The sequence below is a fragment of the Artemia sp. Qi Xiang Cuo genome, chromosome 1 (genome assembly GCF_049724085.1).
Source record: "Artemia sp. Qi Xiang Cuo chromosome 1, ASM4972408v1, whole genome shotgun sequence".
Classification (NCBI taxonomy): domain Eukaryota; kingdom Metazoa; phylum Arthropoda; class Branchiopoda; order Anostraca; family Artemiidae; genus Artemia; species Artemia sp. Qi Xiang Cuo.
This window is the reverse complement of record NC_142794.1, coordinates 18098969-18113637: the sequence shown is the minus strand read 5'-3', so window position 1 is coordinate 18113637 and position 14669 is coordinate 18098969. Positions and strand designations below refer to the sequence as shown.

The 14669-nt window shown below is 34.0% G+C and overlaps 2 protein-coding genes across 3 annotated transcripts in view; one reads left to right on the top strand and one right to left on the bottom strand.

Moving 5' to 3' along the window:
• LOC148956066 (tonsoku-like protein) overlaps positions 1-14669 on the bottom strand; it is a 252279-nt gene that overhangs the window by 57035 nt on the left and 180575 nt on the right. For both annotated transcript variants that reach the window (XM_089092042.1, XM_089092127.1), the window contains 2 exons: positions 14036-14204; positions 10040-10310 (listed from right to left, as the gene is read on the bottom strand). In XM_089092042.1, coding sequence (XP_088948168.1) covers positions 10040-10310; positions 14036-14204 — 440 coding nt within the window. The remainder of the gene's footprint in view (positions 1-10039; positions 10311-14035; positions 14205-14669) is intronic.
• LOC148956067 (pro-resilin-like) lies at positions 3132-5784 on the top strand. The gene is made up of 2 exons (XM_089093895.1): positions 3132-3195; positions 5379-5784. The coding sequence occupies exons 1-2, from the start codon at positions 3190-3192 to the stop codon at positions 5715-5717; spliced, it is 345 nt and encodes a 114-aa protein (XP_088950021.1). The 5' UTR covers positions 3132-3189; the 3' UTR covers positions 5718-5784.

Sequence of the window (14669 nt, the reverse complement as noted above, 5' to 3'; positions counted from 1 at the left end):
AAGACACGGATTGCTGATTTATCCGTCAATATAGGAGATACTGTTCGTGCGGCATACACGCTTTCAAGAATTTATTTAAAGTCTGATCCTTTCATGATTTGTTCTTTGCAGCCGAGAAAGCTCATGAGAAGATAGAATCCTAGTTTCAAGATAATCTCTTTCAATATGTTTCCAGGTTTTTCAGTTTCTATTATTTTCACGGACTTCCACCATAGAGGCTGGACAAACCTTACGATAGGTATGAATCGGTGTTTCTCCCCATGCTCGGCTACAAGCATCAAGGAAGAATACAAGCAGGACTCACTGCTCGAGGAAGATTAATCAAGGGTAGAAATAATATGCTTGCTTTTACAGTTGATCCTCGAAATCTTGCTTGCACAAATCCATTTCAAGCAGGAAGTAGAGCTTTCAGCTTTCAAGAAGCGATCCACGAGTCAAGCTCACGAAAAGAATCAAAATTTGAGATTTCCCGGAGATTTTCGTATTTTATCGTTTAAGAATTGCGTCATTTCCTTTGTAATTCAATTACGGAATTGCAGAGCGTCGGACAAAATCTGCTGCGGAATTCCAGCTTCGGAAAGCTGAGGTTCTTTTGACTTAAGGCTGGAGTTATGGCTGCAATGATAGCTGAACCATGGAAGTACCCTTGCTGTATGCAGTGTAAATATCATGATCCACATTGTCCACCCCGCACAGCGTACCTTTAGAACTTAAGCATTTTTGTGGGCTAAAAACAGAACTATTGTACATTCTGACTATAAAAAATTCTGAAATTATTCAGGAAGCTAATAAATGGAAATCGGCAGTGCTACAATGCTTGTTTAATTTCAAAGGTGAAGGACTTCATTACTGGGCCGCTGACAATTATTAAATTTATTGGAGAATATTTTCATACCCCTTTCGTTTGTTTACGGCTCCGATAGCTCCGTAAAATTTATTCCTTTCAATAAGATTTTTAGTTTTGAAGGCAAACTTCACAAGTATGGCAACAAAATCTGTCACCTTTCACCAATCCCAGTAATGACGGAAAAGACATTAAAAAGAAAAAATTATTACGATATCCATTTTCTTATGCCACTCAAATATCTTAAGCGTCAGTTTTTGTAGGTTCCTAGAAAAGACACCTTACTCGCTAAAATAAATGTCAATATTGAGATAACCAAATTTTTTTTGGAGATAACAAAATAAATGCCGATATTTTTAGAGAAAACCCCTACCATTTAGAACACTAAAGAGGAATTGCCAAAAATTGTCTCTCTGATGGATCATTTTCACCTTCATTTCCATTATCTACGACCCCAATAGCCCCATAGAAGACATCTTTTCTACGTGTCATCACACAATAAATTTTTGGCTCTTTGCCTCTTCCTCCACACTTTAAGGATGAATTTGACCCATTTTGCCTAGTGGTAGTGATGCCGATTACGAGTATGTTAATCAACACATTTTTTTTCTAACAAATGGTAAAAAATTACTGTTGTTGAAAGTTGTTTAGGGTCTACTCTTTTCTGGCATCTATGTACTGTAAAATTCTAGGTTATCTAGTTTTTAAATATTATAGAGAAATACTAAGCTGTATGAAGCAGGAGCTGACCAATTTGACAAATTCAATAGTGAATTACCAAGGACAGTGACAATCAAAGGTGATTTAAATAGTTAAGTGCAAAATTTAACTTAACTTAACTTCTAATTTAACTAGTTAACTTCTGATAAGCAATCCAATGAGACCATCCGAAGTTATACGATCACTCTTTCTATATAAACCTTAAATGCCCCCAGGACCCAACTTGCAACCCTTGCCCTGAGGGCTATGGAGGGGTTGTCATCTTCAAATACCTAATTTCCAGACCTTTGAAATAGGCTAAACAAAATGGCAATCTCAAAAATTGGATTGAATGTGTTTGGGGAAATGGTGGGCGAGGGAGGGGGATTAGTTGCCCTCCAGTCACTTTCGAATATTAAAAAGGGCACTAGACATTTCAATTTCCAATCGAATGAGCCATTTTCGAAGAACACCGACCAAATGGGTATCTTCGCTTACCTAGGTAGCACTAATAGGCATATAGCTTGGGTTTTTTCATAGTAGAAGAAACTTTGGATGAATAGCAAAATAAAACTTAGAACTATGATTAGGAGGCTAGAACTCACGGTGGTCTTGTATGGCTCTGAAACATGGGGGCTTTGAGAAGTTAAAGAAGATTTTCTGGATGTTTCCAGAAAACGTTCCTACGGATATGGAAGAGGCGGATACCATGAGACATAGATGAGGAAGAGGAAGTTCCCCTCCTATACGGAATAAATTATGCTCATTTTGGGGTTCAATATTACCCTTTACTTTCATAACAACAGCGTAGACCAGAAATATTTCCAGAAATCAAGAAAGATTATATATCAATTTTACATTTTTTAAGTGTTTTTGAAGTTTTTTTGTATCCCCCTCCCTCCACAAACAAAAGTCCTGGATACCAGCCCTTACCTGGCTAAATGTAAACTTAGTCAGCCATTTTAACTTTAAAAATCGCAATTAATTTAATTTAATTTTAATAAAGAAACAAATGCAGTCATACAGTTTTTGGTAGTAGTAACAGATGTAAAAAAAAGATACGTGAGTGAAAAATTGGCAGAAACTGCAGAAATTGGCACTTGCTAAAAAGGAAGTGCCACAAAACGGCTTAAAAGGCTTTCCTGTGAAGGTGTGTTGTTTATAGGAATCACCAGACAGTTAACATTTGAATTTTTAGGGGCGAAAAACGTTGTCAAAATTAATTATTTTGCGTCCAATTAACTAAAGTGGGTCCAAGGGCAACAAATCCCTTTACTTTCCTTGGTACTTTAAGGGGGAAAACCGATTAATTGCGTCCCAGCCAAACAGCACAGTTTTAGTTTTTTCTGGTGGGAAACTCCAAGCTTTTCCTTGGTGCAAACGAGCATGACTCACAGTACTCTTGATGGTGACAACAACTATTGTGGGATGTAAATTTTTAATTAGAACTAGTATTTTTGACCACAAGCAAAAAATGATCCACTTATACGGTTAAGGTCACTTCTACCAGGGCGTGGTAAGACGTTCTAGATACATCTCATCATTATTTTTTTTTCAATCTGGTATATAAAAACAACAATTATTTTGTTTCTAGCATACAGTTTCAATTGAGTGCTTAATAGAGAATATAGAAAAACTTATAAAAAATGAAGGTAAGGCATAAATTAGTACATGGTTTACAAAAATACTGCCATTTCAGTCAGATAATTTTTAATGTGCAAAAGCCTTTTGTGGTGGACAATTGTTTCAGATGTTTTCATGGGCACCCATTAGGGGGGAAGGGGGGCTGAATGACGCTGCCTGAATGACGCTGCCTTATATTTTTATATTTTTGTTTTGAGATTTCTATTATACAGCATTGGAAGTGCTGATTGCACCAGGTAAGCCCCCCTCTAAAATCCAGCTTATTGACGCCAAGGGATATTTTTAATGATAAAAACATAATGCAAATATAATGTTATCATGAATGAACTGTAAACTGTAAAGTTGATAAATTCCGCGGTAAATTTGCAGAACAGTGGCCTGAAAGAGACAAGCTAAAACAAAAAGAAAGATATTTTTAGATTGCTAATTTTGTGCTCTTGTTACAGTTAAAGTCGTGTTTGTTGCAATTCACTCCCCCCATAATAATCTCATAATGTTGCTTTAGTCTAAAGATACTCTGGCGCTGATTTCTGGCATTTTGTCCGCAAACCAACAATTTTGGCCCAAATAAGGCCTATATGTTCTTATGAAAAATTCTAAGAATTGGGAAAAAATTCCAAGTATTTCTATTCCTGGAAGGGAATATCTATAGTGTCGAGTGTCGTTGAATGTATAAGTCACATCGATGTAGTGCATAAAACTTAACTACTACTCAAAGCTCACAGCAGCACCAAGCCGCCTGAGGCCAACACAACTACGCACGCTCCTCTTCCATCCCAATCTATTCAAAGCCTATCTCTTTACACAATCCCAGGAAGCTCCCATTACCTTTTAATCTTTCTTTATGACACCTTCCCACCCCCAACCGCGGACAACCTGCTTTCCACTTAGCCCCACACGCTTGGCCAAAAAGGACAATCTTTGGCAATCTGTCATCCTTCATCTGAAGAACGTGCCCTAGCCATCTGAACCTTTCTCTCATTATAGCCCTAGAAAGTGGGACTGAACCACACTTTTCGTATAGCCTACTGTTTCAAATACGGTCAGTCAGCCGGGTACCCCGAACAATGGTATATGATGAGAATGTTCTTCCTTAACCCCCCACTCTTTACGCTAAAGTTTTATTGTTTTATACTGAAAGCATCCATTAGTGTTTTAAAAAATTTTGCTTTTAATACATTTCAAATGAAAATTTTATTCTCTAACGCAAGTTCCAATCAATAAGCTCTTCCATTCTTGAGGTATTGTGAAAAATACTTTTTATCCCCCTATAATTGCCATTGTGCTTCAGTAGTCACTTTATAGCACCGGGGAAAAACTTCAGCGCAAAGATCGGAGGGAGTAGCCCCCACAAATACAGGATGATTTCGGATCGTTTTAAGTTTTGATACCACGGTTACATTTACTTATAAAAATTGTTTTTTTTATATTTTAACAAAAATTAGTTTTTTAGAACACATTTTTCAAAATCCAGGAGGATGGGCAACTTTGTTGTTCTTTTCAATATTTTTCTATGAAAGTTCCAAAAAAGGCTGTAGGAAATGAAAATACCAAATAAGGCTATTATTCATAGACTACAGGGATGGGCAGAAAAATCTTAGGAAAAATTGATGAAAAAAATACTGAAATTTATATAGAAAAGATAGATGTAAATCATGCTTAGCGAATATCAAGTATGACTAGACAAAAATCTTAGCTTTATTTTCATTCTGATTTGCCTTACCTTTTCGCTTCATGCTTTTCATTCAATTTTTTTTAAGCAGATAACTTTTAAATTGTTATTTTTTCCAGTTCATGCTTGATTGCTATATCGATACAAGATTGTGAGAGCCCTGATTTTTCCCATTTTAAGGAGGCATGCTCCATACTTTTTGTTGCTATTGTCAATAGCAGCAACAACAATTAGGTTCAAAAAATTCTTTAGGGGGGTGGGGAGGAGTCCATCTCATATAAAATCATATGCATTTATTTTTTAGCTCATTACGCTATTGATGGTAAGCTGCAAAGTTCGTTGCAATCCTAAAAAGTCACACACTTGGAGCTAGAGAAAAAATTTAGTCTTTTTTCTATAGTAGAGCTATTTATTTATATTCTGAAACATTTCCTTATTTAGCGATTAAAATATTTACTCATCTAAAAATCAATAGTGTTTAAAATTAAACTGGAATCAAATATTGGGTTTTACTTCTAGGTAATCATTCTTGCTGCTATTGTTGCTGTTGTCACAGCACAAGACAAATACCCAAGCTCCTCTTACAACAAGGACTACAAATACGAACCAAGACCCTACAATTTCGCCTGGTCAGTTAAGGACGACCCCTCCTACAACGACTATGCTCACCAGCAAGACACCGATGCCGCAGGAAAGACCTATGGCTCATACAGAGTTCTTCTCCCTGACGGACGAGTTCAAACTGTTACCTATAATGTCGACGCTTACACTGGATATGTTGCTGATGTTCAGTACTCTGGTGAAGCCAAATATCCTGAATACAAATCCAATTACCCCGCCTACAAGCCAAGCAATTAATGATGATATACGAAATGAATAATCTATTTTTATACATCTGTGATAATATAAGATAAGCAATTTGTAATTTTTCAACTGTTTGGTTAATGACTGCAGGCAATGGAAAGGTGCAATTTCAATTACATATAATTATTAGCCATATAATTGCCCAATAACCATAGCTTATAATTACGTAAATACACTACATGGTTAATAATTACGTATAATTACATAATAATCGAAGGTTTACAAAATAATCATGTGGATGAGTATATACCCCCTCCCCCTAATATGCAAATATACACCCATAATTGCATCCTGAATCCAAATGTAACATTCATTTGTGTCGCAATTGAACTATACCCCACCGCTAAATATATCCAAATCAGGGTATATATTTGCACATTAGGGGGGTGAGGCAAAGTTCATTTGCGACACAGATAAATTTTAAATTTAGATACAGGACGCAATTCTGGGTATAAATTTGCACATTAGGGGATGGGGATATATACTCCGATTTTACATAGGTTATTGTTTGTGCATCAAATTAGCTAAAGAGCTTATCAGATACCAGGCATAAAAAAAACACTTTTTTCGCATATTTTTGTCGTTTAGGTTTTTTTTTTTTAATTATGTTCTGCTTTAGCCATGTTGCAAACATAACACAAATATATATAAGATTCGAATCTTATTCGTTTTTGATCAAAAGAAACAAAAAGTCGTTGGGGGTTATATTGTTATATCATTGGAAACACGAAAAAACATGGGAAAAAAAGTATGGGCAACTTCTTAGATTAGAAACTGGTGCAAGTGTCGACCAAGAAACCACTAATACCCCAAAGCGTTTGAAATTTCTTCAAAATGAGAATAAAGCAAAATTATTGCAATTAGTGTAACTGGCAAAATTACTGTAGGAATAATTGTTTGGTCTCAGTTACTGAGAAAAAAAAATTGAAAAGCTTGAAATATGTCAAGAAATACCAAACGTTAGATGGCATTGGCGTTTATGTTCGATACTAGCACCAGTTTCCACTCTTATATGTAGTCCATACTCTTTGAAACTAACGCTATTCTCTCATCAGAGACATTTGCTGCCTGGTTAATAGCAGCATGTTCTAGTTTTTTGGCTAAAATATTACCAACATTGTTCTTTTACGTAAATAAATTAGACCAAGTTAGAGTGAACAGATTAGGATTATGGACAATAGGTTAACAAATAAAATATATGATTATATAATTATTAACATCAAAAATAAATTCAAAAATAACATCAAACGGCAACCATTATATAGCAAGACACCGATGCCGGTTGATATACACCATTAAGACACCTACTGATTGATATTATCTCCCCAATCAATAGGGGAGATATATCCCCCTACAGATATCATATTCCCACTAGCCTATATTATGTCCAGTCTTTAACAAATATAGGCTAGTAGGAATATTTTAAAATTAAGTAATAAAAATGATAGTTTGAAATCAGAAGAAAATAAGGGTTCTATTAATTAAGGGTTCTTAATAAGGTTAATCAATAAGGTTAATATGGTTAATTCAGGCTAATTAATTAATAAGGTTAATTAAGGGTTCTACTAATAGTTAATTAAAGGGATAAAGATAAGAGAATAGGACAGTTTAATTGTCTTTTTTTTAAGATATTTTTTGTAGCTATGTCAATTAGCTAACAATTTTGAGTGTTGAATATCAAATAATTTTAATACTATCTATATTACTACCAGAATATCTATATAAAGCTTAGATTTATGGCAGTGTTTGTCTTTCAATAAAGCAATTAAGCAAGTTACCCTTTCTAGAGTTTATGACGATATATCTTTTTTGGGCTCATTTTCTGCTGATTTTTCCCAAACGTTCCTTATTTTCAAACTTTGCGCTCGCTAAGCGTAAAACTAGATAACTGGAGGAATTTTTCATTAAAAGTTGAGTTCCCATGTTTTCCTAATTTTTTCAGATGTGTTTTCCTAATTAGGCTTGCAAGGATTTCCCAAAGTAACATTCGTAATTTGAAAATTGATAAAACTAATAAAAAAAATTCAAATATCTGAGCTAACCTAAAATAATCTAATATAGGCAAACTTACAGTTACTTGACCTACATAAAAAAATATTTCTTGCAAATCCATAATATAAATTTTCTAATGAAATAGGACCAGAAAATAGTGCCGGAAAAGCCTTCTTAACTGTGCGGGGGGGGGGGTATGGTAATTATTTAGCAGAAAATGCTTTAGGAGCAATGCTTTAGGCGGCATAGACACAAATTGAGCAATTTGCACCTCCGAACAAATCGTCTCTTTAAAATCAATATTCTAAACTGAATTTAAAATTCCAAAATACTTTAATAACATGGCAAAAATAATTTTTTTCAGAAATATCAAAGTTCATAAAAACGTAGTACTCCTGGCACACAAGCACAGGCTAAAATAAACAAAATTAATTTTTTCGTCAGCTGTGGTTTCTGATATCATTGAAATAGGAATACGATAATTCCTGAAATAGATACTTAGAATTGATAAAATGACTTTTTTTTAAAGTAACGCTATGTATTTAAACTGCTCTAATCCAGAAAGACTTAAAGTTATCTGACCTACATAAACATTTTATGAAAGAACTCGAAAATATATTGACAATTCCAAAAATATGATAGACCAACATATTTTTAAACGGAGTTTAATTATACTGAATGAACTACATCAATATAGTTTCTTTACGTTCGACTGTATCATTATATTCTTAAAAAATCATATGAATTTGTCCACGTTTCCTAATTTACTTATTTCGCATATTTTTAGTTCCTCCAACATATCTTTATGCGCTGTATTTGACAATGGCGTCAATTGAGGGCGGGTAGGGAGTAAGTGACCCCCTATATTTCAGCTGGCCTACCCAATTTTTTTTTAGTCACATAAAGCTTCTCTAAAATATAGTGCTCCTGGTGTTTCAAAGTCTCTCAGCAAAAGTCTGTTCCTTTTAATTTGTTTATTGGAAAAAACTCAGTTTTTTATTAAGATTTGTTTTTTTTTTATTAAAATTATATTTTAATAGCCAAAATCTAGCCTTAATCATTAGCCTTACTAGTCTTATTAAACTGGCTCTATATCTAGGCTTAAACAAGGTGAAAATCGTCAGAAATGATACAACGGGACACGCTTCTCAAACAAACAATATCCAAAAAAGACAGCAAATTGACGTCTGTACCAACACTGCCAATTCACTGTTGTCAGCACTGCACTTACAGTGCCAATACGCTGTTGCCAGCACAGCACCAACAATACCAACAAATAAGCGTCAACCTCGTTCAATTCTAGCTGTAAACCGTTAGGACATAATTAAGGATGTATTCCAGGTTGCAAACCGTAGTAACTTTGCTTTAACTACAAAAGCTACTTGAAGTGACATCCAACTGGAACGGCTGTGAAGTAACTTCTTGCTTATTAGGTTTGTAAGGGTAACATTTTTTATGACTTTCAAACGTATTAATTACTCTTTCATTAGAATAATACTCCAATATGTTTCAAATTAATATTAATAGCTATGATGATGATGTTGCACAGTTACTTCACTAAAGATGCTCGTTAACAGTCTTTAATAAAAGTTGCTAAAATGTAGGTTCAAAGTTACTTTTCTATTGCTTCAGCTGCTACAGAACGTCAGCTACAACGTAAAAAGTTACTTTTCAGTAACTTTTAGTTACTTTTTATTCAAACTAGAATGCAGCCTAAGTCATGTTCCTGTTCCGTCCTGTTTCGCTGTCATTTAGCTTTACACCAAGTGAAAACCTTGATTAAAAATAAACGGGACATACAAGAATTAGATTTTCGGTGATTGAACATGGGAAGAATGGGATAAATATCTACTATAACTAATAATAAAAAGTAAAAAACTTCCAAAAATTGGTATATGATAGGTTTAATCTACAATTAGGATCAAAGCTAAAATTTTTATGCAAGTGATAATTAAGCAGCATTTTCAAAAATTATTAGAAATAAAATCCAGTCTGTAAAAAGGAGGATCGTGAACATTAAGCTGCTAGTACGTCTAGTGGCCAAATTGGGTTTTCTCTACCCTCCCTAGCATTTCAAAGTACATAAAGACATAAATGCGGTAGTTTTGGGTCAAACAGTCGTCAAATGCTAGATGGCGTTGATGAAATTTGTTTTTGATACTAGCACCAGTTTCCAATCTTATAAGCTTCCTATACTCTTTGGCTTGACGTAGCTGTAACTAACAAAACTGAAAAGGAAATGATGGGAATGAGAGAAAAGCTAAATGCATGCAAAGGAAAGTAAAATGATGAGAAAGGAAAACAAAAAAGGAAGAACGACTGACCTGCTTACAGAGCTGATTCCTTGTGATGAATGTATTCCGCATTCACTAAGATCCAATTCTTCGAGTGGAACTTGAGCCATACCCGAAAATATAGTGAGTAGGGAGCCAGATATATCCTCCTCTTTACAGCTTTCTGCACTTGCAGGGTCTGCACATAAGCCACTAAGACTCAAAGCTTGTAGAGGCTTTCCTTTAAGCAGTCTTGTCCATTTTTCAAGACCAGATTTCCCCCATTTATTGTAGCCAATGAGCCACCTTTTTACATTTGAGCCTAAAAAAATCGAATCCCAAAGTCTTAACCAAATTTTTGAGTTAAAATCTATAATAAAATAATGAACAAAAAAAAATCAGTGTTGGTTTTTAGCTGTTTCTTTATGGTTCAAGTGAGTTAAGGTTCAAATTGTGTCCCGAACTTCTGAAGAATAACAAGTGACTGGCCCTCTGATGGATAAGCAATTACTAGCAACATTCCCTTACATTTTACAACCAAATAGCTAAAAATAGGCAAACAAATATATTCAAATTTATCATGTTTAAATTCGGATCTAATATATTATAAATATATAGGGATGAACTTAAAAGAAAGATATTGCAGGCATTTCCACACTCTATAAATGACTGTTTTCTCTATTTTAGTTTCGCCATTTTTACGCAAAATAATATATTAAGCTCTGAGCATTAGAATACATGGTGTCACCTTTTTCCTATACCTATTCAAATGTTTAATAATCTAAGAAAATAGTGTCCACTAGGGGGAAGGGGTTTAATCCGTATTGTTTAGAGGCTCAAAGTTCGATCTAGGTTACTGATAATAATCAGAAATTTTTTTTTACTTCAGTTTGAAAAATTTGAATGAAACCTAAAAGCAAATTACCCTTAGAAAATATGACCTCGAATAAACTTAGTTAATCTTTGCATGTTCTACTGTCATTTTAACTTTTTTTTACAAAAATTCAAATTCTAATTAATCTTAAAAGAGACATTTATATTCTAACTATAAGTTTTCTTCAGGGGGATGTAGGTATTATTTGAATTATCTGTTTGTTAAGGGTTCATATTACACCACTTATCGCATAAAAAAAACTATATTCTACTTTTATCATCTTCACTACATCTACCATCTTTACAAATAATACGACTCAGGTAAGTGTAAATAATACGACTCAGGTAAGTGAAGCTATCCACTAATAATATAATGAGATTACTCAATACAAATAAAGTTCATTCTTTTGAGACGACGGGATTCTTTGAGACATTTTTTCTAGATATTGCACAAGCTAGCAGGGGTTTAACCAACTCGAGGGGAGTATTCACTGCAATATCAACAGGAAATAATTTCATGTTTTTTCTTCTTTTTTTGTTAAAATTCAAAATGCTCACATCTCTAGTTCATATTTTCAATTATATTTCATATCAAGATTTAGTATTAAAGCAGCAAGCCCATTTATTAGAATTTTAGAAGTACCTAACCCCAACCACAGTTCTAGCTGATGCATCCTTTGATGCATTTCGGCAGTTCCTTTAAGCCGTAAAATTTTATAATTTTTTTTTTATATTTCTCGATTTGTTTTTAGAGAGAGAAACTTAGTAAAGCAAAATAAAATAGATAATAAAGAAAATACTACGAGTAACAATCAATCTGTCCCTAAAGACCCGACGAAGTCTGTTTTAGGGTCTAATCACCTTTTCCTTTCTTTTTAGTAAATTACTCTTTTAGCCACATATATTAATAACTAACCACATAAATATGAAAAATATGATATTCCATTTTAGCCATCTACAATAAATAACTGGAGAGCAATCCATTTACTCATATATAGTAAAACAAAGCCCTTTAACTTGAATCGCAGACTCAGATAATTCTTTAAGATGTTTAATATCTTTGAGCACATCTAACCAACACTCCAGGCAACAGCATTAGAAATTTATCATGCTTGACATACTCATTTGAACTTGCCTATGTAGCAGGGGCATCGCTCTTGGTATGACTTATGTAACAAAAAAAAAAAAAAAAAAAAAAAAAAAAAAAAAAAAAAAAAAGGCTGCAAAAATTCTCGATTCACTGCCTGGAGGATTCCATCTGGCTGATAATGATCTTCTATTTACTTATATTCACAATTATGGTGGTCTTGCTTCCAACCTTGATCATGTAATTGTGTCAGATTCAAGTCTACTTTTATCAATCGTTCATGTGGACGACTCTAAAATTGACGAAAAAATGCCAATGTTCTCTTTATATATTGACATTGTCCCAGTTGACATACTCATTTGAACTTGCTACCGGTTACTAGTCTCATACGGGTACCCGGGAACTAGTATTATACAGGAGAACAGCTATTACCTTAACTAAGATCTAAGACTAGCTTTTGACTAACTCTTGGTCTACCGATAAAAATTCGTCTAAGATTTTCTCTATCATGTCAACTTTTTAAGGTTACCCTCTTTTGTTTTGTCTCAGAAGTCATACAAAATGTACATATAAAGGATTTAGATATATTGGGCATGCAATCGGAGGATTTAGAGTTGAACAATATAGAAGATTATTGACTACTTATTACTTAAACGAAACACACTCAAGAATGACGCTTAGGTTAGAAATCAGAAAACCTGTTTCATAGCCACAAAGACAAGTTATGGGTGATACAATGCATTGGACTTATAAAATTTGGGCTATATATATGCACATTAGGGGGATGGGGGGGGGATAAAGTATTTGGGCTGCGTGAAGTTAGAAAACAATTCTTACGTCATTATATACAGAATAATTGTAGCTAACGCATTTTGCATGCAGACTCGCTACACTTGAACTTAACTTAACCTAATACTTAAACCTAAGCTTAAAGCTAACCTAAGCGTAATTCTTGAGTGTGTTTCGTTTAATTAAAAAGTACCGATTATCAAGCTAATCTTTGAAAAACATTTTTCGAAGAAGTAGAAGATTTCTAAGTGAGGAAAATTAGAAAAACACAAGGAATATTGGCAACAATGCTTTAAGCTTGGTTTGAATCGTAGTTCTTATGAGAATAAAACAATAGTAAAAAAAGTAGAGCCGACATTTAGGTGCAAATTAGGTAGATCTTACCTAATTGGTTAAGCAAATTAGGTAGATTAATAAGGCAAATGGTAGATCTTATGAGATTAAAATGAAAACAAAAGAAGCAAGGCCGATAGATCTTACCTAATTAGGTAAGCAAATTAGGTAGATTAATAAGGCAAATGGTAGATCTTATGAGAATAAAATGAAAACAAAAGAAGCAGAGCCGATAGATCTTACCTAATTAGGTAAGCAAATTAGGTAGATCAATTAGGCAAATGGGAGATCTTATGACAATAAAACAAAATTAGAAGAAATAGAGCCGATATTTAGGTGCAAATTCGGCAGATCTTACCTAATTAGGTAAGCAAAATAGGTAGCTCAATTAGGCAAATGGTAAATCTTATGAGAATAAAATAAAAACGAAAGAAGTAGAGCCGATATTAAGGAGCAAATTTGGGAAATTTGAAAGTGAGATCATGGACAAAACTGCTGATGATCTGGCAGATGCAGCCAGACGGTATAATAGTAAATTATTGAACTGGATTGTATAAATTGAGAAAAAGCCATCTGGATTTGTCCCAGATGAAGATGCGAATGGGGCCTTAGTTAGCAATAAAAATATGAGAGAGGGACAGAACACTTCGAAATGTTCCGAGTACCTCCTTTCCCTGGATGGGCATGTGGTTGGTATGAAACTAAGCAGCGTCATCAATAAACAGAGATTTAGGGGGAGGAGAAGGCATAATGGTCGTTCCCCATTTTTACAATTAAAATACTATAAAAGGCATTTTAAATGAAAATATCCCAAAAAAGTACCTTTAAAATCAGGGGGGGGTAGAAACTTGGACGAGGAGCACATATCTTCCCTCACACCCAGTTGACACTATTGAAACATAGGATACTATTGTTTCGTGATAATCACTTTTAAGCATATGCAGAAATTTATGGACAAAACTTACGTGGAATGGCTGATTCGAGGCTGGCAGCTTTTTCAAACAATTTTCCTGTTAGGTGGCAGTTTTTAATGGCCAAACTATCTAGCTCGTCCAAGTGGCCTAATATTGAAGTAAGGATATCCCCAAATATATCTCCAAAAAGATTTGAACTCAAATTCAAGTAGTCTAAATTCTGAAAACGATTAAATAATTTAAACAAAGAAGGAAAGGTCATGGATAAGTTGCATTTTATTAGCTAGCAACCTGCAAGGTCAAGAGTCTGGTGACACTGCTGCTGACATATAAGCACTTTGTTATTTCGTAATTTACCACCTTTTCACTTTAAATTTTAAAATGATTCCCTCATTTTCCGTATTTTTCTAGGCGCTTAACAATCTCATTCACAAATTAGAAAAATCAAGTCCGATTTTTTTTTTCTTTAGCAGAATTGGAAGTTCGTTGAATTACACAAAAGATAGCAGTTTTGCTAAATTAGATTTGTCAAAAGTAAATTTTAGGTTTGGCATTTGACAAACAGAAATTTTGACAATTTTCTATGAAAAACGTCGATTCTGTAAATACTTTAATCTTACTCCTTTGAAATTAGAATTTTTTCGTATACATAGTGCACAAAATATTAATGTTATACTCAGGGGCA